The 16,242-nt window shown below is 40.9% G+C and overlaps 1 protein-coding gene across 7 annotated transcripts in view; it reads left to right on the forward strand.

The window, feature by feature from the left end:
• The window catches only part of PROM1 (prominin 1), an 86,086-nt gene that overhangs the window by 25,094 nt on the left and 44,750 nt on the right, over positions 1-16,242 (forward strand). For 6 of the 7 annotated variants that reach the window (XM_075066559.1, XM_075066564.1, XM_075066561.1 and 3 more), the window contains exons 3-4: positions 5,553-5,611; positions 12,211-12,416. In XM_075066559.1, coding sequence (XP_074922660.1) covers positions 5,553-5,611; positions 12,211-12,416 — 265 coding nt within the window. Of the gene's footprint in view, positions 1-5,552; positions 5,612-10,013; positions 10,041-12,210; positions 12,417-16,242 lie in introns of all 7 variants that reach the window. The other variant, XM_075066565.1, reaches the window with a different exon arrangement.

The raw sequence follows: 16,242 nt of genomic DNA on the forward strand, positions 1-16,242 counted from the left end.
ACCCACAGTGCAACGCTCCAGAAATTGACGCTAGCCTCGGACCATGGACACACACCACCGAATTAATGTGCTTAGTGTGGCCGCGTGCACTCGACTTCATACAATCTGTTTTACAAAACTGGTTTATGTAAAATCGGAATAATCCCGTAGTGTAGACATACCCTTACTTTTCTGCTGTAGTATTGCCACCCTTAGTTCTGGGCTGCTGCTGCTGGTGGCAGCACTACCTTTTGAGCTGGGCATCTGGGCAAGTTCAGGCAGTGCCACCAGCAGCTGCAGAGAAGTTAGCGTGGCAATACCGTGACTGCCCCCCCCCCCGCCCTTGGGCCATGGGACCCTAGTTTGAGAGAGACTGTGGAGAAATCACACACTTTTTTTTGTTGGTCACAGCATAAATAGCAGATTTCACATCCATGAAATTATTTATGCTGTGACCAAGTGGCGAAAAAAGTGATTTCTCTGCCATTTAAATAGACCCCCTATCAATTGTATTGTCTCAACTCTTTTGTTTGTTTGTTCGTTTGTTTTTCTGTCATCTGGTCCTATAAAGCTTCCCTGCCAGTGAGAATTGTGTTTCAGTTTGTTGTATTTTTGTTAATATCCAGACAGCTCATTAAGTCTCTATTGTCTTTTGCCATCACTTTCCATTGAATAGTGCCAAGAAACAAACTTTATGGGTTCTGAGTATTACAACATTGAACAGATGTATCTAGAAACATCTACACAACACTCACACCACATGGAAAGGAGTATTTATATGAAGCTCTGCAAGAGGGTACTAGTATCAGTAAGATGGTGGTGTAATAAGTCAATAGGTCAGTCTGTTAGAGCAGATGGCATCTTGCATGTGCGTGGAAAGCAGGAAAGAGACTGAGTCAAGTGTTAACGTAATTAGTATTGTAAGTGAACCTTATAAAGCAAAGCTCTTTAACCTCAGTGACAAAATGTGTTTTATGTTAAAGCCTTGGATTACTGGTCATATGAAACAATGCATACATCTGCTCAGTCACCGACTTAAAAACTAATCCAGTTAATTTGTAAATAGAGGTCATCATGCTTTTCACGATGCCTTCCTGTTGGTTTTATTGTGGAAATAAGAATTGGACTCGATAAATATGTTAAAATTGCGGAATCCTTTGGTTTTATAGACTTCTACAGAGCAGTGTAAACTGTAGAGAGAGGATTTGTCACCTGGTAGGAATATGACTTGTGTTGTAAGTTTTTGACAACAGTGATGCTATTGCTCCTGAATGCACATTTAATGTTTAATGACTTCCACATTTAATATCAAATGAGTTCATTATGACTGATGTTACTACAGTCGATACCAAAGAACTTCTAAAATATTAAGTTAAATCACAGAGAATATAACTGTTTGCATCAATGACTGACGCCTGGTCAGAGAGGATTAGTAGTCTGTGGCACATCTGGAAACCTTACCAAGAGTGAATGCAGAGATGACGGGCTTTCTAAAAATAGAGAAAAGAAGTAGTAGTAAGGAAGTGTTCACATTATTTGGTGAATAGCTCAACACATGGAGTGAAATCTGAACTTCATACAGTATTTAATGCCTACTTTGTCTAATTAATTAAAGGGACATAATATATGACTACTTGCTAAATAATACGTATTAATCTTGATAATCATGATGTTAAAGATAGTTTTGTTTCTGTTGGGCCTGCTTCAAAGTGTATGCAGTAATTCACACAGTTTGAAAAACTACTCTCTCCATCAATTTTTCATAGTATTTCCTAATCAGTTCCATCAGTCTTGACTGACAGCTCTAATAGTGTCTGAGTAAAACTTCTGTGATTCAGAACCACATTTCAAAGCCTTGTCAAGGTCATTACAATAAGAAATAAGTTAGTTGACTCTTCTCTGTTTTCTTATTTGTTTCTTTAAATATATGGCATTTGGCCAACTTCTGTTTAATTCTTAATTCCAAAAGGCAAAGGTGCCTACAAAGTTACACTGGTTGTGAAACTTAATTTCCATTTCACAGGAAATTCCAGTGTTTCAAAATCTCCTATCATCCCCAATTGGAACAAAAATTTAAAATTTCCGACAAAACTTAAATTCTGAAACATTTTGTTTCAGAAATATTAAAATGACCGTATCAACTTCTGTTTAGATTGTTTTCACTTTTATATTGGGTACTGTTATGTAATATAAATATCAAAAAAGGGCTTCCATTTTTTATCAAAATTTTTAGAGTTGATTCAGCATTTTCCAATGGAAGACTGTTCCATTGGGAAATTTTTGACCAGCTCTACTATGAAATTCCCTTAAGTTCGGTCCCACTAGTATTTTATTAGCTGCTAATGTAACAGCATTAGCCTGGGGGGTGTCACTGTTCAGTAGGATACAGTACCAGCAGCCTTTTAATTTCAACATGCATTTATTTTAAAATGCAGCTTCTCAGCTGCAGGTAGCACAGCCATTGCTTGCTTGAAACTTGTTTTGTTGCAAGTATGGGAATCCTGCTATTTGTGCCATTCTTGCAGATTCCAATATCCTTTCTAGGCCCGTACTTCCCCATGTTCAGAATATAAATCAGTTAGTCCTTGTGAAAAGCTGATTTCCCATTATTGGTTATTCTCAAGAAGCTTTTGTATTGTATTCAGATAACTTTTCTAATCTTGCGCGAGATCTTGATGGTACCTTGTATAAGTGGATGGTCCAAGGCTGAGCCTGTAAATAAATGACAAATAAAGGACCAGCTACTCAGTGTAAATTGGCACAGCTTCATTTAGTTCAGTAGAACTATACCAATTTACAGTAATTTTAAAACCATTGCTGGTTATTAGTAAAGACATAAAGAAATAAGGAACTTAATTACACTTCTTTGCACCAGATAGGTCCTTAGTTTATTTTAGATATGGAAGTTTTTTGACAAAATTCACTGTTTCTGTTGATGTGGGAAAGGTGTGTAGTGTATTTGTAGAAAATCTGCGTTGTGTTTGGCTTAGTCAGTTCATTGAATTTGTCTGGTGTGGAGATGTTGCATCAATGGGTTCTATTCTGCTTTTGTGTTTCTGTATTGCAGCTGAAGAATCTTGGGAAATATAAATTCTCTGCCTACAGTCCTTGGCCTCAGTTACTGATTTTGATGCAGTAAGGACTTCTTGTTGATCCCAGTATGTTTGTAATCTCACAACTATAGCTTTCGGTGTGTTGCTTATCGCCCCTGCAATTCTATGTGTCCTTTCAGTCAGAGGTCTGCTAACATGTAAATGTTTAAAGCCATGTTTCAAAATATTTGCCTTGATTAGGATTCTTTAACTTCCAGGAAGTTTTTATATGTACCTCTGTTCCTGAGGCATTTGCCTACATTTTTCCAGCATTTTTTAGTCTTCCCCAAATGATGATGATTTGCAGTACAAACTCCTTGGTTATCTATTGCTACCAATCTCTCCATGTTCTTATATGGCCTTTGCTATCCTGCATTTCCACTTTACTCTGTAGTTTCTATGACCGGATGAGTTATCAGTGATTCCCCTTCTCTCCCCGCTCCACCCCAATCTTGATAGGTGCATTTTCCTCACTTGGTACATCTACCTTGGTGTGCTAGAAACAGCCACTGCTGCCTTGTTCATTGCATGGTTGCTTCTTTCCTTTGATGTTTGCAGTGCTATTATAGCTGTTTGGTCCTGGGATATTAGCAAGACGAGATGGCTGAGGTAATATCTTATGTTGGACCAACTTCTGTTGATGAGAGAGACAAGGTTTTGAACTACGAACAGCTCTTCTTCAGTTGTTGAAGAGCTGTTCCTAGCTCAAAACCTTGTGTCTTTCACCAACAGAAACTGGTCCAATAGAAGATACTGTGTTACCTCACCTACTTTCTTTGCTTTAAAGCAGTTTTCTGAGTAACATTCGTTTCATTTTTCCCCATAAATCAGGCAGGTACATATTTCTCTGCCTTTAGATGTTCTTATTTTGGGGAGTCAGTGAATGATTGGGGTTTTTATCCTCCCACTTCCCGCCCCCCAGGATTTTTGCTGTAAAAACTGGAGGGGAATTGGGAGCCACAAATACTCCTGCTAACTCCATTGAGCACGTCATATGACCTCTAAAAAATTTTTAGTGAATTTTTGTTTTTGAAAAGTGCTGGATTAAGAGTTCTGGGGACTTCAGTCCTCAAACTCTTAATCCTCCTTGAGCTACAGAATAGAGCCATAGATAATACAATGCAATAGGTAACACACGGCAAGCTTTCTTTTATCTGTCCGCCAGTGATATCACATCTCTGACCTGGAGGGACCAACTATGAGGGTGAGAATATGAGTTTCCAAGAGACCTTAGCGTTCCAAATGTGTCAAAATCAATACACTGCCACATGTTCACTAGGAATTGGATTGACTCCCTCTCCTGTATTTCACATGGGCTATTAAATAGCCATCAATAAACTACAATCAGCCACTGCCATCTGGTCTTGATAGTGTAGGGTTGAAAGGTTTTATATCCCAGACATAGTTAATATCCTGGGCTGTCTTAACTTGTTTTTAATTGGAAAAAAACCAACATTTGTTGATGTAACTCTAAAATATTGTTTGGATTGCAATAGTGCCTAGAAGCATCAGCATGGTGGGACCTGTTTGAACGTGTAACAGACAAGGGTCCCTGTCCTTAAGAGCTTACAAGTGAACTCGTATTTTACAGAATATTAACTTAAAATTAAACTGTCACCGTACATTCCATTACAGTATATTGTGGTAAACTTCTCTTCCATTTTTTTGGCTGTTGCTTTATGTTGGGTAAGTTTTAAATCCAATTAGAAATTAACACACTGAGCTGAGTTATTGGTCTAGCACAACATGGACACTGGTAATACAGATAGTAAGTAAGTATTACTAAGTAGGTGTGCTTGAGAATTGCCTTTGACTACAAGGGCTGGGAAAGCTCCGGAGTCCGTTAGGCAAACAGTGTCCCACCTGGAGCTGAGATGTGGAAAATTGGGGGCAGTATTGGAGATCTGAGTGCCTTCTTCCCTCTGGTTTGCAAGTACAGTGATTCCCTGCCCATGCCACACCCTTACTTCGTCCCGCGCCTTAAAAAGCTACATTGAATATCCACATCAGAATATTTGAGCACCAGTTATACAGTTCCATGGGGTACGTGTATGTATATGTACTTTAGAGGATCGCTATGATAAAAAACTTAATTGCTGAGTAGATGGTTTTCCAACAAAAATATGATTGACCTGGCACAAACAAGATGCATTAAAATCACCCAAATTGATATGCCTAGGTAGTAGGTAACCTAGTATCGGATTTATCATTTCACTGGTCTCTGTGGCACATAAGATCACCTCAATAAAAATAACTTGACTGCTTGTCAGTATGACCTCACTGACCTCGTTATCATTCAACATTCTCATAAAATGTACAGGTGGGTTTTAAAATGTAGCATTTTACATAGTTATAGAAACTTGGGTATATTTGTCTGTCAACTTTGATTTCCATTCCCAATTTCATCCTACGTAACTTAATTTATTAACATTTTCTAGTTCATGTTATCTAAAACTCTGAAATGTTCTTGCTTATTTTCAGATCTCATCAAAAAGCTAACACAGCAGAAGTTTGGAAATGTGCAGGGTGATTATCAAAAGGTAATTTGTCTATACATAGTAATGGAAGTGCATGGATTCATAATTTAGTTGAAACATGAAGACTCTTCCATAAATTGAGAAGAATAATTGAAACTAACAATTGGATATATTATTGACATCTGACAATAACTATTTTCATGGTTTCAAATAAAATACCATGTAAAAATCTTTTTTGAAAAATACTAAGAAAATTTTTGTAACAAAGTGTTCATGAAATATTAGTTTTGCACAAAAGATTCGATACATTTGAAGCCAGAATGTTTAGAAACAAAAAGGGCAGTTTTTTACTAGTTATGAACAAGGAGTTCCTGCTGGTCTTCAGATACCAGAAACTTTTTAACCCTATAATAATGCTTATTTTTAACATGCACAATGATTACATGTAAATATTTATTGTAAAGTATATATTTGTTTCTTTCTATGTGTGTTATTTTTTTGATGTCATGGGAGGTCCAAAAACTGACTGAAAATAGGTTTTAAAATGGAATTACTCAGGTAGTCTTAGCAGCAGTTTTCTCTAGCACTCCAGCTATAAAAATGTGACTGTATCTGTCTCACAGAAACTAAGCTCTGGCTTTGTGTTAAGAAAAAGGCTGGTTCCATGTACTACCTCCAGACAGCCGAGTTTCCACATTTACTGATAAAATATTTTTTAGTTTAAAGTGATTACAGAAATGTGTTTTCCCTACCTTCTCCCTATGGCATGGTTACCCTAGAATAGTGTACATTCTCAAGATATCCAGCAACAAGGAATACAACCTAATTTGGATGTGCTACTAGTTCATTTCCTCGAGCCATACTCAAGCACTGTGGTGGGCTGAATTCCCCTAGTAAGGACCTTAACTGGGCCCAGATTGGTGACATGATACTTTGTACCATCTACTAGGTTAAAGGTTACTGGAGCATGCTGTGGATAGTATTGTGTGCACTCAGGAAGACAAATCTGGTCCCTAGACTTGTGCCCACTGACTTGAGGCCTTTCTGGGAAACCTTTCTAGCCTGATATCCTTTGCCTGGTATCCAGATGCTTGGAACTTGTTCTAAAGCTGTACCAAGTTCCTCCCGATCTCACAAGTTCTTTTGAAGGGATTTGTGGTGGTGATGCGTTAGAGGCTGCAGGGCCAAACAGAACACCTTGCATACATATAAGAAAACTTAGAGGTTGAATTTTATGGACTGACTGACCCTTTGAACAAGACCTCTAGATCTTTGGTGACATCCATAGGTCATTCCCTGCTGCTAGGAACTGGGATAGAATTCACAGGAAACTTGAAACTACTGTCAGCTGTAATCCTGTGTAGTAAGCCCTCCTAATAAGCTCATTTTTAAACTAAACTATTGTCTTAGCCACAGAGGGTGCTAGGACAACTATCATCTCAGGTATGTTAGAATATAAATCACCTTCTGCCAGGATAAACCAAAAATTGATTGGAACCGCGATTATGTCCCCACAGATACCCAACTGATCATGCTGCCATGATTTTAGGGTTCTTTTGTGAGACAGATGAACTTACCTTTTATTTTCCAAATCAATTTTTGGTACCCATTTACAACGAAGACTAAAATTTTTTTTTTATGAAAAATATATCCTGTAAATTACCACTTTTAGATAAATTGTAGCTAAATTTGATGACATTTCCAATAAGTGTTTAATGGAGTTTATGGAGGTACATATAATAAATATCCATATCTCTCAGTTTGGGTAGATAGGCATCTTAATTGGAGCTGGAAAACAAACAGGTTTCCCATCCCACAAAACTTGGAGATTTTGAAAATTTTCGTGTTCCACAATGGGATGAAACAGACCTTTGCAATTTTTTCATGAAAACCAGAGAGAGACCCTCCTTCGAATGGCCAATATAACTTAGTGGTCAGGGCATTCGGGTGGGATGTGGGAGAATGACAGGGTAGGGACTAGGACAGCCAAGCAAGTTACTTTTGTGATTAATTGCTCTGTTAAACAATAATAGAATACCATTTAAATATTTTCAATGTTTTCTACATTTTCAAATATATTGATTTCAATTACAAAATAGAATACAAAGTATACCGTGCTCACTTATTTTTATTACAAATATTTGCACTGTATAAAAAAAAGAAATAGTATTTTTCAATTCACCAAATACAAGTACTGTAGTGCAATCTCTTTATCATGAAAGTTGAACTTAAAAAAGTAGAATTATGTACAAAAAATAACTGCACTCAGAAACAAAACAATGTAAAACTTCAGAGTCTACAAGGTCCACTCAGTCCTACTTCTTGGTCACCCAATCACTAAGACAAATAAATCTGTTTACATTTGCAGGAGATAATGCTGCCTGCTTCTTGTTTACAATGTCACCTGCAAGTAAGAACAGGCATTCACGTGGTACTGTTATAACCAGCTTCGCAAGATATTTACATGCCAGATGCGCTAAAGATTCATATGTCCTTTCATGCTTCCAGTCTGGAGGACATGAGTCCATGCTGATGATGGGTTCTTCTTGATAACAGTCTAAAGCAGTACATGTTCATTTTCATCCTCTGAGTCAGATGCCACCAGCAGAAGGTTGATTTTCTTTTTTGGTGCTTTGGGTTCTGTAGTTTCTGCATCAGAGTGTTGCTCTTTTGAAGACTTCTGAAAGCATGCTCCACACCCTGTCTCCCTCAGATTTTGAAAGGTACTTCAGTTTCTTAACCCTTGGTACCTTTTGCGTTTTGTCAAATCTGCAGTGAAAGTATTCTCAAAACAAAGAACATGTGCTGCGTAAATTCTGCCCCTAGGAATTCAGTCACAAATGTAATTCATTATTTTTTTAACGTGCGTCATCAGCATAGAAGTATGTCCTCTGGAATGGTGGCTGAAGCATGAAGGGGCATATGAATGTTTAGCGTATCTGGCACGTATACTAAAGTGCTTGTCTTAATGATTCACTGAACAAGAAGTAGGACTGAGTAGACTTGTAGGCTCTAAAGTTGTGCATTTTGTTTTTGAGTGCAGTTATGTAACAAAAAATATATATATTTGTAAATTGCACTTTCGTAATAGATTACACTACAGTACTTGTATGAGGTGAATTGAAAAATACTATTTTTCGTTTATCATTTTTACAGTGCAAATATTTGTAATCAAAATATGTCTGCATTGTAATTGAAATATATTTTAAAATATAGAAAAACATCCAAAAATATTTAATAAATTTCAATTGGTATTCTATTTAACAGTGCGATTAAAACAGCAATTAATCATGATAAATTTTTGTAATCGTGATTGCTGGTTTTGAGTTAATCGCTTGTATTAACTGCGGTTAATTGATAACCCTAGTAGGGGCTTGAACTTGGGTCTCCCACATCTCCGGGAGTGCGTCCTGAACACTCATCTCTTGCTTATTCTGGGGTAGGTGTGTGTCTCAATCTGAGAAGCCTCCCATCAAATCTGGACAGCTCTATAAAGTTTGTTTTGGTAAATTGACATTTCTGATGCAAAAATGTTTAAGTATAGTGTCAGGAATTTTTCAAGTCTTTGGATGGTTTGGAATTGTTTTCTTTTCAGTGACGCCTGCACTTTCAATATAGCAACTCACAACTGAGAGGTTGCTCTTATTTTCTAACTTATGAGGAAAAGAGGAAACCCCTGTCAGGTATGAATTGCCATATGAAGATGCAGAAAAACTATTAAATATTAAGAAATTTGTTGTTTAATCTGTGCATAAGATCTGAAAACAAGAGGGAAGAGAGTAGCTTCTTAAACTCCTTGGACTGAATTTTTTCCCCCGTTTTCTCAAAAGGCAAATGGGGTAGCAGAAACGCTTATGAACCTGTTAAATTAGATTTCTCCCTTCTGTCTCCTCACCCCTTTACCCATTTCCACTCTTGTAGGTTTTAAGTTTCCTATAGACTTTTCAAGTGCACATGAACTTTCTGTACAATGTGCCAAGGCACGGAAACTGCTACTGTAACTGCTTCTCCTAATGCCAAAGCAATTCGTAACTTCAAAAAGCAAAAATATAGTGGAACAGCTTTGACAGCTCGAATTCTTTGAGAAATCTCACACTAATACAATATCTGATCCTCCTCTTCCTGAAATGTCTTGGGAAATATAACTGACGGTCCATACAAAAATAACTGGTCTGTTTTTATTTTAAGACTGAGAGCTATTTATGGTGGATGAAGAGATCCTGAATCTTTTAATTTACGAAGGCAATCAGAAATCCTCTACTACATAATATATGTTCTTTAAATAATTAATTTGGCTAATTATTTACTGCTTCTATGCAATTTTTTTAGTTCAATTGCTTTTATTTTTTTATTTTGGGTATTTAATTGTTTCAGTTACAGTTAATTATTCATTACTCACATGACTTGTTTTTGTGCATGCTGCCTGTGCATTATACACATTCTCCATCTGCTTTGACTTCCACAGCCAGAAAATGTTGTCCTGACTCTTCAGGTAATAATGCCTTCTATTGTATCTGGTAGATGTGCTCTGTGTCTTAGTTTTGGGAAAGAAAAAAAAAAGCAACAGGGATTATGTTCACTACTCCTGTCAAAACATGCGTTACTATTTTCCATGTCATTCTAAATGGAGGTTTTGGTATTTTTCATTTAAACCACTTTTGATCTGGTTATGTTCCAGATCGTTCAGATAACCTACTAAAACATATTTCTGTTCATTTTTAGTTACTTTGTAATCTTTTCTGATTTTCTTTTTAACAAATTTTGGCTAAGTATTTGACTTGTAAAATCCAACCAAAATTATCTTCCAAAATATTAGTTATTCTTATTCAGAAAGCAAGAGTAACAGTTCTAAACCATCACTAGTCTCCTATTTATTCTAGGATTGGCAGTTAGGTCAGAGATTGCAACCATGTTAATGATAATGGGTTACTATTGACACTGCACGTGTAGCAATTTTTTTCCCCCCAAGGACTGGTGGGGTTGGAGGAAGATTCAGTATGTCTAGAATTGAAGTATGATGATGGATAGCTAGTGAGAAATTATGACTTGTAACTTGTATTCGGTGAAAATACAACACACATTCCATCTTGATACTGCTGCTTACAGATTGTATACAAGAGAGAGAGGATGAGCCATAGTAGTAAGTGTAATAATTTTCTAGTACACTTAAAGTTAACACAGACTTTTCCAAGTGACTTTAATAGCCTTTTAGGAGAGGGCTTCTCAGCCCATGGGTCAGGACCCAATTTCGGGTTGCCAGAATGTTTTAAAGGTTATGTGGCAGTTCCTGTGGCTCCTGTGTCACAGGGCTGGCTGGGCTTGCCTCCCTGCTTCAGGCACTGCAAACTCTGGAGTCCCAGCACCACTCAGGTTTGGTCCAGCTGTCATGATAATAGGAGTCTGGGTAGGCTAAATCTGAGTGAGTGGCACTGCAACTCCATGAGCCACGTCACAACTCCACTTAAACAAATTTGGTCCAGCCAGGGGGTTGGGGGCCAAAACTAAGCAGCGCTGCAACCCTGGAGGTTACAACGCCCAAAATAGAGAGCCAAGCCCGGCTAGCCCCACAGCACAGGAGCTACCACTGAGGTGAGTGCCGGGCAGGACCCAAAAGCCCATGAGGCAATACTCAACCAAAACCATCCCAGGACTTTCACCCCCAAACTATTTACTGGGTTGTGACAGGCCATAAACATTTACAAGTGGATCCTGAGGCCAAAAATGTTGAGAACCACTGTTTAGGGTATGTCTACACAACGTAGAAAAGCCTGTGGCTAGCTTCCCTGGGAAGGTCCCAGAGTTGGGCTCCACCCTGAGACCTATAGTCTGCACAACAATGGTACAGCCCTGGACTCCAAGTTGGCTGGTGTGGGCCAGTTGCAGATTTTTCTTTGCTTTGTAGACATACCCTTATCAGGAGGTTTGCAAAGGCACCAAGGACAGTTAAGCATCCATCTCACTGATTAAAAAGGAGTTGGGTTCCCAGCTGCCTTTTGCACCTTTGAAAAATCTCTCCTTTAATTACTGTTTTTTTGTTGCCAACTGAGCATAGCAATGTACATGACACACAGATCAAGAGTCTCTGCCCTACAGAGCTTAAAATCCATCCCTTGATGTTTTTTGTCTCAGCTATTTTTACATTTTGTTTAGAAGAGGGTACAGTCCTTCATCATTTAATATTTCTCTTCAGTTTTCATAATCAGGCCTCCTACTCATAACAGAAATCTGTTTTTGTTTTTTTTTAAAGAACAAAAACACATAATTTCCTACCACAGTACAGTATGTTGGTGTACTTAGGGTTGCTGATATTCTCCAATAGTTTTTTGGAACAGCTATGAGAATGAGATCAAACTGTGAGCCTGCTAATCAAATGTACCCGTTTTTAATACATTATAATACAAGTTGCATCAATATCATGAACATGTTTACTTGTTAAATATGCTGCTTAAACCACTTCTTGATAGGTTAGTTGTCCACATTTACCATGTTTTTATCTGCTTGAGATAGAAATGTCGTTAGATATGTATTGATGACTTAGAAAACATTGATTCCAAAGACTACAGTAACTTGTAGCTTTAATTTCATTTTTAAGCAGTGGCTGTATATGAATCTCAACAACTATATAATATCTGCCGTTACAGTTATTTTTGTCTCAATTGCAGGCAATCTACTATGAGATCGGCTTTATAGTGTCTGCTGCTTTGGGATTGCTATTTGTTCTGTTACTGCCTCTTGTGGGACTGTGCTTCTGTATGTGTCGTTGCTGTGACAACTGTGGTGGGGAAATGCACCAACGACAGAAGAAAAATGCTGACTGTCGGAGAGGCTGCTTTGCAGCGTTTCTTTTTGTTGCTTCTTTAATTATCAGGCAAGTATAATAAATTGCACAATGCTCATTTTGCCCAATACTAATACTGCATTACTGTACAACAAGGAATATTAAGTCTAGTTTATCATTTGTAGAAGCTGAAATGATTTTATTAGGCTGAAAATAATATATTCACTTTTACTCAAAAGATATTTTACAAAGGCATTACAGTAGTGCTAATATGGTTAATGTCATGTTAATAAATGAACCCACTTTTTGAGAGGTTTATGGTGTAAAACATCGTTATGATGAAATTTGGTATATGAGACTTTTTCTAGGGAGATCACTTCTTGCTTTTAAATCAAATTATCCAAATGGCCATTTAAAGTTGCTAAATTCATGAACAAAAGATTATCTGTCTTGCGCTCAGATGCCATCCCATTGAGAAGAGATGTTAGGATGCATTAGCACATTTTGATAATAGTCAAGTGGTGATCAGAAGTGATTGTGTGTGTTTGTCCCTCAAATTTTTTTAAATCAAAACAAGAATTTTCTAAATGCAGCATGTAAGCTCATGCTGGCATATGAATATTCCAGACTCATATATAATCACTACTGATAAAGATTCTAAAATCAGAAATTGATTGGCAGTGTTCCCCATGAGTGAAAACTCTCTCTGCTTTTCCATTGATATGCAACAATGGTGAGAGTATTAAAACCTTGTTTTAGTAAACTAATTAGAGTTGAGTGGAAAGATTCATGGAAAGCAAAGAAGTGCAAAATTTTAAAAAACAGTTCTACAGATCATTTTTCTAACAGTATACCACACTTTACAAGTACTTTGCTCCACGAGATGCAAGTGGCTCTGCAGTTCTTTTTGTCCATAAATGTGCCTTAATTCAGCTTAGTAAGCTTCAGACTAGTCTCTTCTTGTAGACATATTGCATTTTCTCAAACAAATGAAATATTTTGTATTTGATTGAAAACGGGGGAGAAAATGTTCTAAAGCCAGAAGTATGTCCAGCTACATTTCTGTTGTGAGGTGGTGTTCACACAACACCTTTCAAAATCCATGGATCCTATACATTCCTATCACAACGTGGTATATTTTGTCCAGTGTACTAAATGCCCCACTAACAACTATGTAGGTGAATCCAGACAATCACTGTGCTCTCAAATGAACTGTCATAGGAAAATGATGAGACGCAAACACCCTGTCACCTTTGGGTGACCACTTTTCATAAAGCGATAACTCTGTCTGACCTGTTAGTTCTCACTCTAAGGAAACATGCACAACACTTTCAAAAGACGAGCCTGGGAGCTTGAATGCATTACTCTACTAGAAACTAAAACTCATGGACTGAGCAGAGAGATGGGATTTTATGGCATAGGCTTTGTCTACACTTACAGTTTTGCAGCGCTGGCAGTTACAGCTGTGCTCGTACAGCTGTGTACGGCCAGCGCTGCAGTGTGTCCACACTGACAGCGACCAGCGCTGCAGTGTGTCCACACTTGCACCAGTTGCAGCGCTGTTGTGAGTGGTGCATTGTGGGCAGCTATCCCACAGAGCACCTCGTCCCATTTTGTCGCTGTGGGTTGTGGGAAGGGGACGGAAGGGTGCGGGTCATTCCGCTTCCTGTTCCAAACGACCGTGCTGCCAGGGAATCGGACCCCACCTAAGAGGGCCCCGCACCTTAGGCACCTTTTTAATTTTTTTTTTTTTTTTTTTTAACTTCCTGTCCCCAGCTGCGGTCTGCTCCATGGTCCCGCTCCTTTGAGTGAAGCGCCGGCGGAGCATGGCATGGCCCCGCTCTCCCAGCTAGAGCTCCAGCCGGGCTGCGGGGCTTGCGGCGCTCCGGCCGGGGCTCCAGCCATGAGAGCGGGGCGGCGGGGCTTTGTCGCGCTCTGGCCAGGAGAGCGGAGTCGCGGAGCTTGCCGCGCTCTGACCGGGGCTCCAGCCGGGAGAGCGGAGTCGCGGAGCTTGCCGCGCTCTGACCGGGGCTCCAGCCGGGAGAGCGGAGTCGCGGAGCTTGCCGCGCTCTGACCGGGGCTCCAGCCGGAGAGCGGAGTCGCGGAGCTTGCCGCGCTCTGACCGGGGCTCCAGCCGGGAGAGCGGAGTGCGGAGCTTGCCGCGCTCTGACCGGGGCTCCAGCCGGAGAGCGGAGTCGCGGAGCTTGCCGCGCTCTGACCGGGCTCCAGCGGGAGAGCGGAGTCGCGGAGCTTGCCGCGCTCTGACCGGGGCTCCAGCCGGGAGAGCGGAGTCCGCGGAGCTTGCCGCGCTCTGACCGGGGCTCCAGCCGGGAGACGGAGTCGCGGAGCTTGCCGCGCTCTGACCGGGGCTCCAGCCGGGAGAGGGAGTCGCGGAGCTTGCCGCGCTCCGGCTAGAGCGCGGCAAGGCCCGCTCTCCATCTGGAGCTCGGTCAGAGCGGCGGCAACGCCCGCGACCCGGCTGGAGCTCTGGGCCCTTTAAATAGCCCCCTGAGCCCGGGGCAGTGAGGGGGTATTTAAAAGTCCTGGGGCTCCAGCTGCCTCTGCCACCCCAGTCCTTCAAATAGCCGCCGGAGCCCCGTCTCCCTCTTGCATTCCCCAGCGCTCCCGCGGCTATTTAAGAGGTCTCCGAGTAGAAGGGGGTTTGGGGGCTACTTAAAGGGCTGGGTTCCAGCTGCCTCTGCTGCACCCATGACCTGCCACACCGTCCGGCCCCCCGGCCCGCAGCCAGCTCTGCACCCTGCCCGCAGCCACCTCTGCCAAACACCCTGTCCTGTCTCCAGCCAACCCTGCCACCACACCCTGCAGCCCTGCCCAAAGCCAGCCAGCCCCCCACACACACTGCTGCCGCACCAGCTCTGCACACTCTGGCCAGCCCGCACCCCTGCCTGTTTCCAGTCAACCCCTGCTGCACCCCACTGCCTGAAGCCAGCCCGCCCCACACCCCTTGTCTCCAACCAGCCCCACATCCCTTACCCTACCTGCAGCCAGACCCTACTCCAGTCAGCCCCTGCCCTGCCTTCAGCCAGCCCCATGTCCACTGCTGCCCTGCAGTTTCCAGGGCATTAACCCTGCAGGGAGCAGCTGGAACCAACACATGTGCACACCCCAGGGAGTGTGGGGACCCACACATGTGAAACAGCAGTCATTAATAACCAATCAACAGCATATATGAGCAATGTATATAATTATTATTCATATAGTTATGGAAAGTAAATACATGAAAGAAATGAGAGGCTTTTTTTTAAGTCATCCCTGCTGATCTGTGCTTCTCTGGTAGTCAATTCCTTTCTCTTGCAGCCTTCTCCTTTATCTTGGCAGCCTGTTCCTTTTTCATGGTTTCCTTATCCCTCCAGTCTTGCACTTTTATTTTCTGTGGAATACAATCATAACTGCTTTCACCATCTCTTCTTAGTCTTCCTTGGTTTTTTCTTAAGCTTTGCAGTCTTTCAGAAGTCTGCACTGATGGAGCAGTATTCAAGGTCACTTAAAAAAACAGAGAGATAAACTGTTAATACAGAGCCTGCATTGTTTTATAAGTTTTTGTAGCATCATTTACACATTCTGAGCATAGCACAGAGAGGCCGAGCTGCAGATAGAGATGGCGAGTTTCCACACACGCGGCTCACAGTGGAAGGGGGGGCTGCCACAGGCTCACCTGGGAAGGGGTGGGAGTGGGGGTTGTTTCACTGTGGAAGCCATGGGGTTCTGTGACTTGTGGAAAGCAAAGAGCAGCTACAGGGAAATAACACTGAACCCTACACCCACATCTGCCACAGCAGCTACTCTCAGTGCATCTTGCACATGCAGCTCACCTGGGAAGGGGTGGGGTTGCTTCACTCTGGAAGCCATGGGTTTCTGTGACTTGTGGAAAGCAAAGAGCAGCTACAGGGAAATC

The sequence above is a fragment of the Chelonoidis abingdonii genome, chromosome 5, assembly GCF_003597395.2.
Source record: "Chelonoidis abingdonii isolate Lonesome George chromosome 5, CheloAbing_2.0, whole genome shotgun sequence".
NCBI lineage: Eukaryota > Metazoa > Chordata > Testudines > Testudinidae > Chelonoidis > Chelonoidis abingdonii.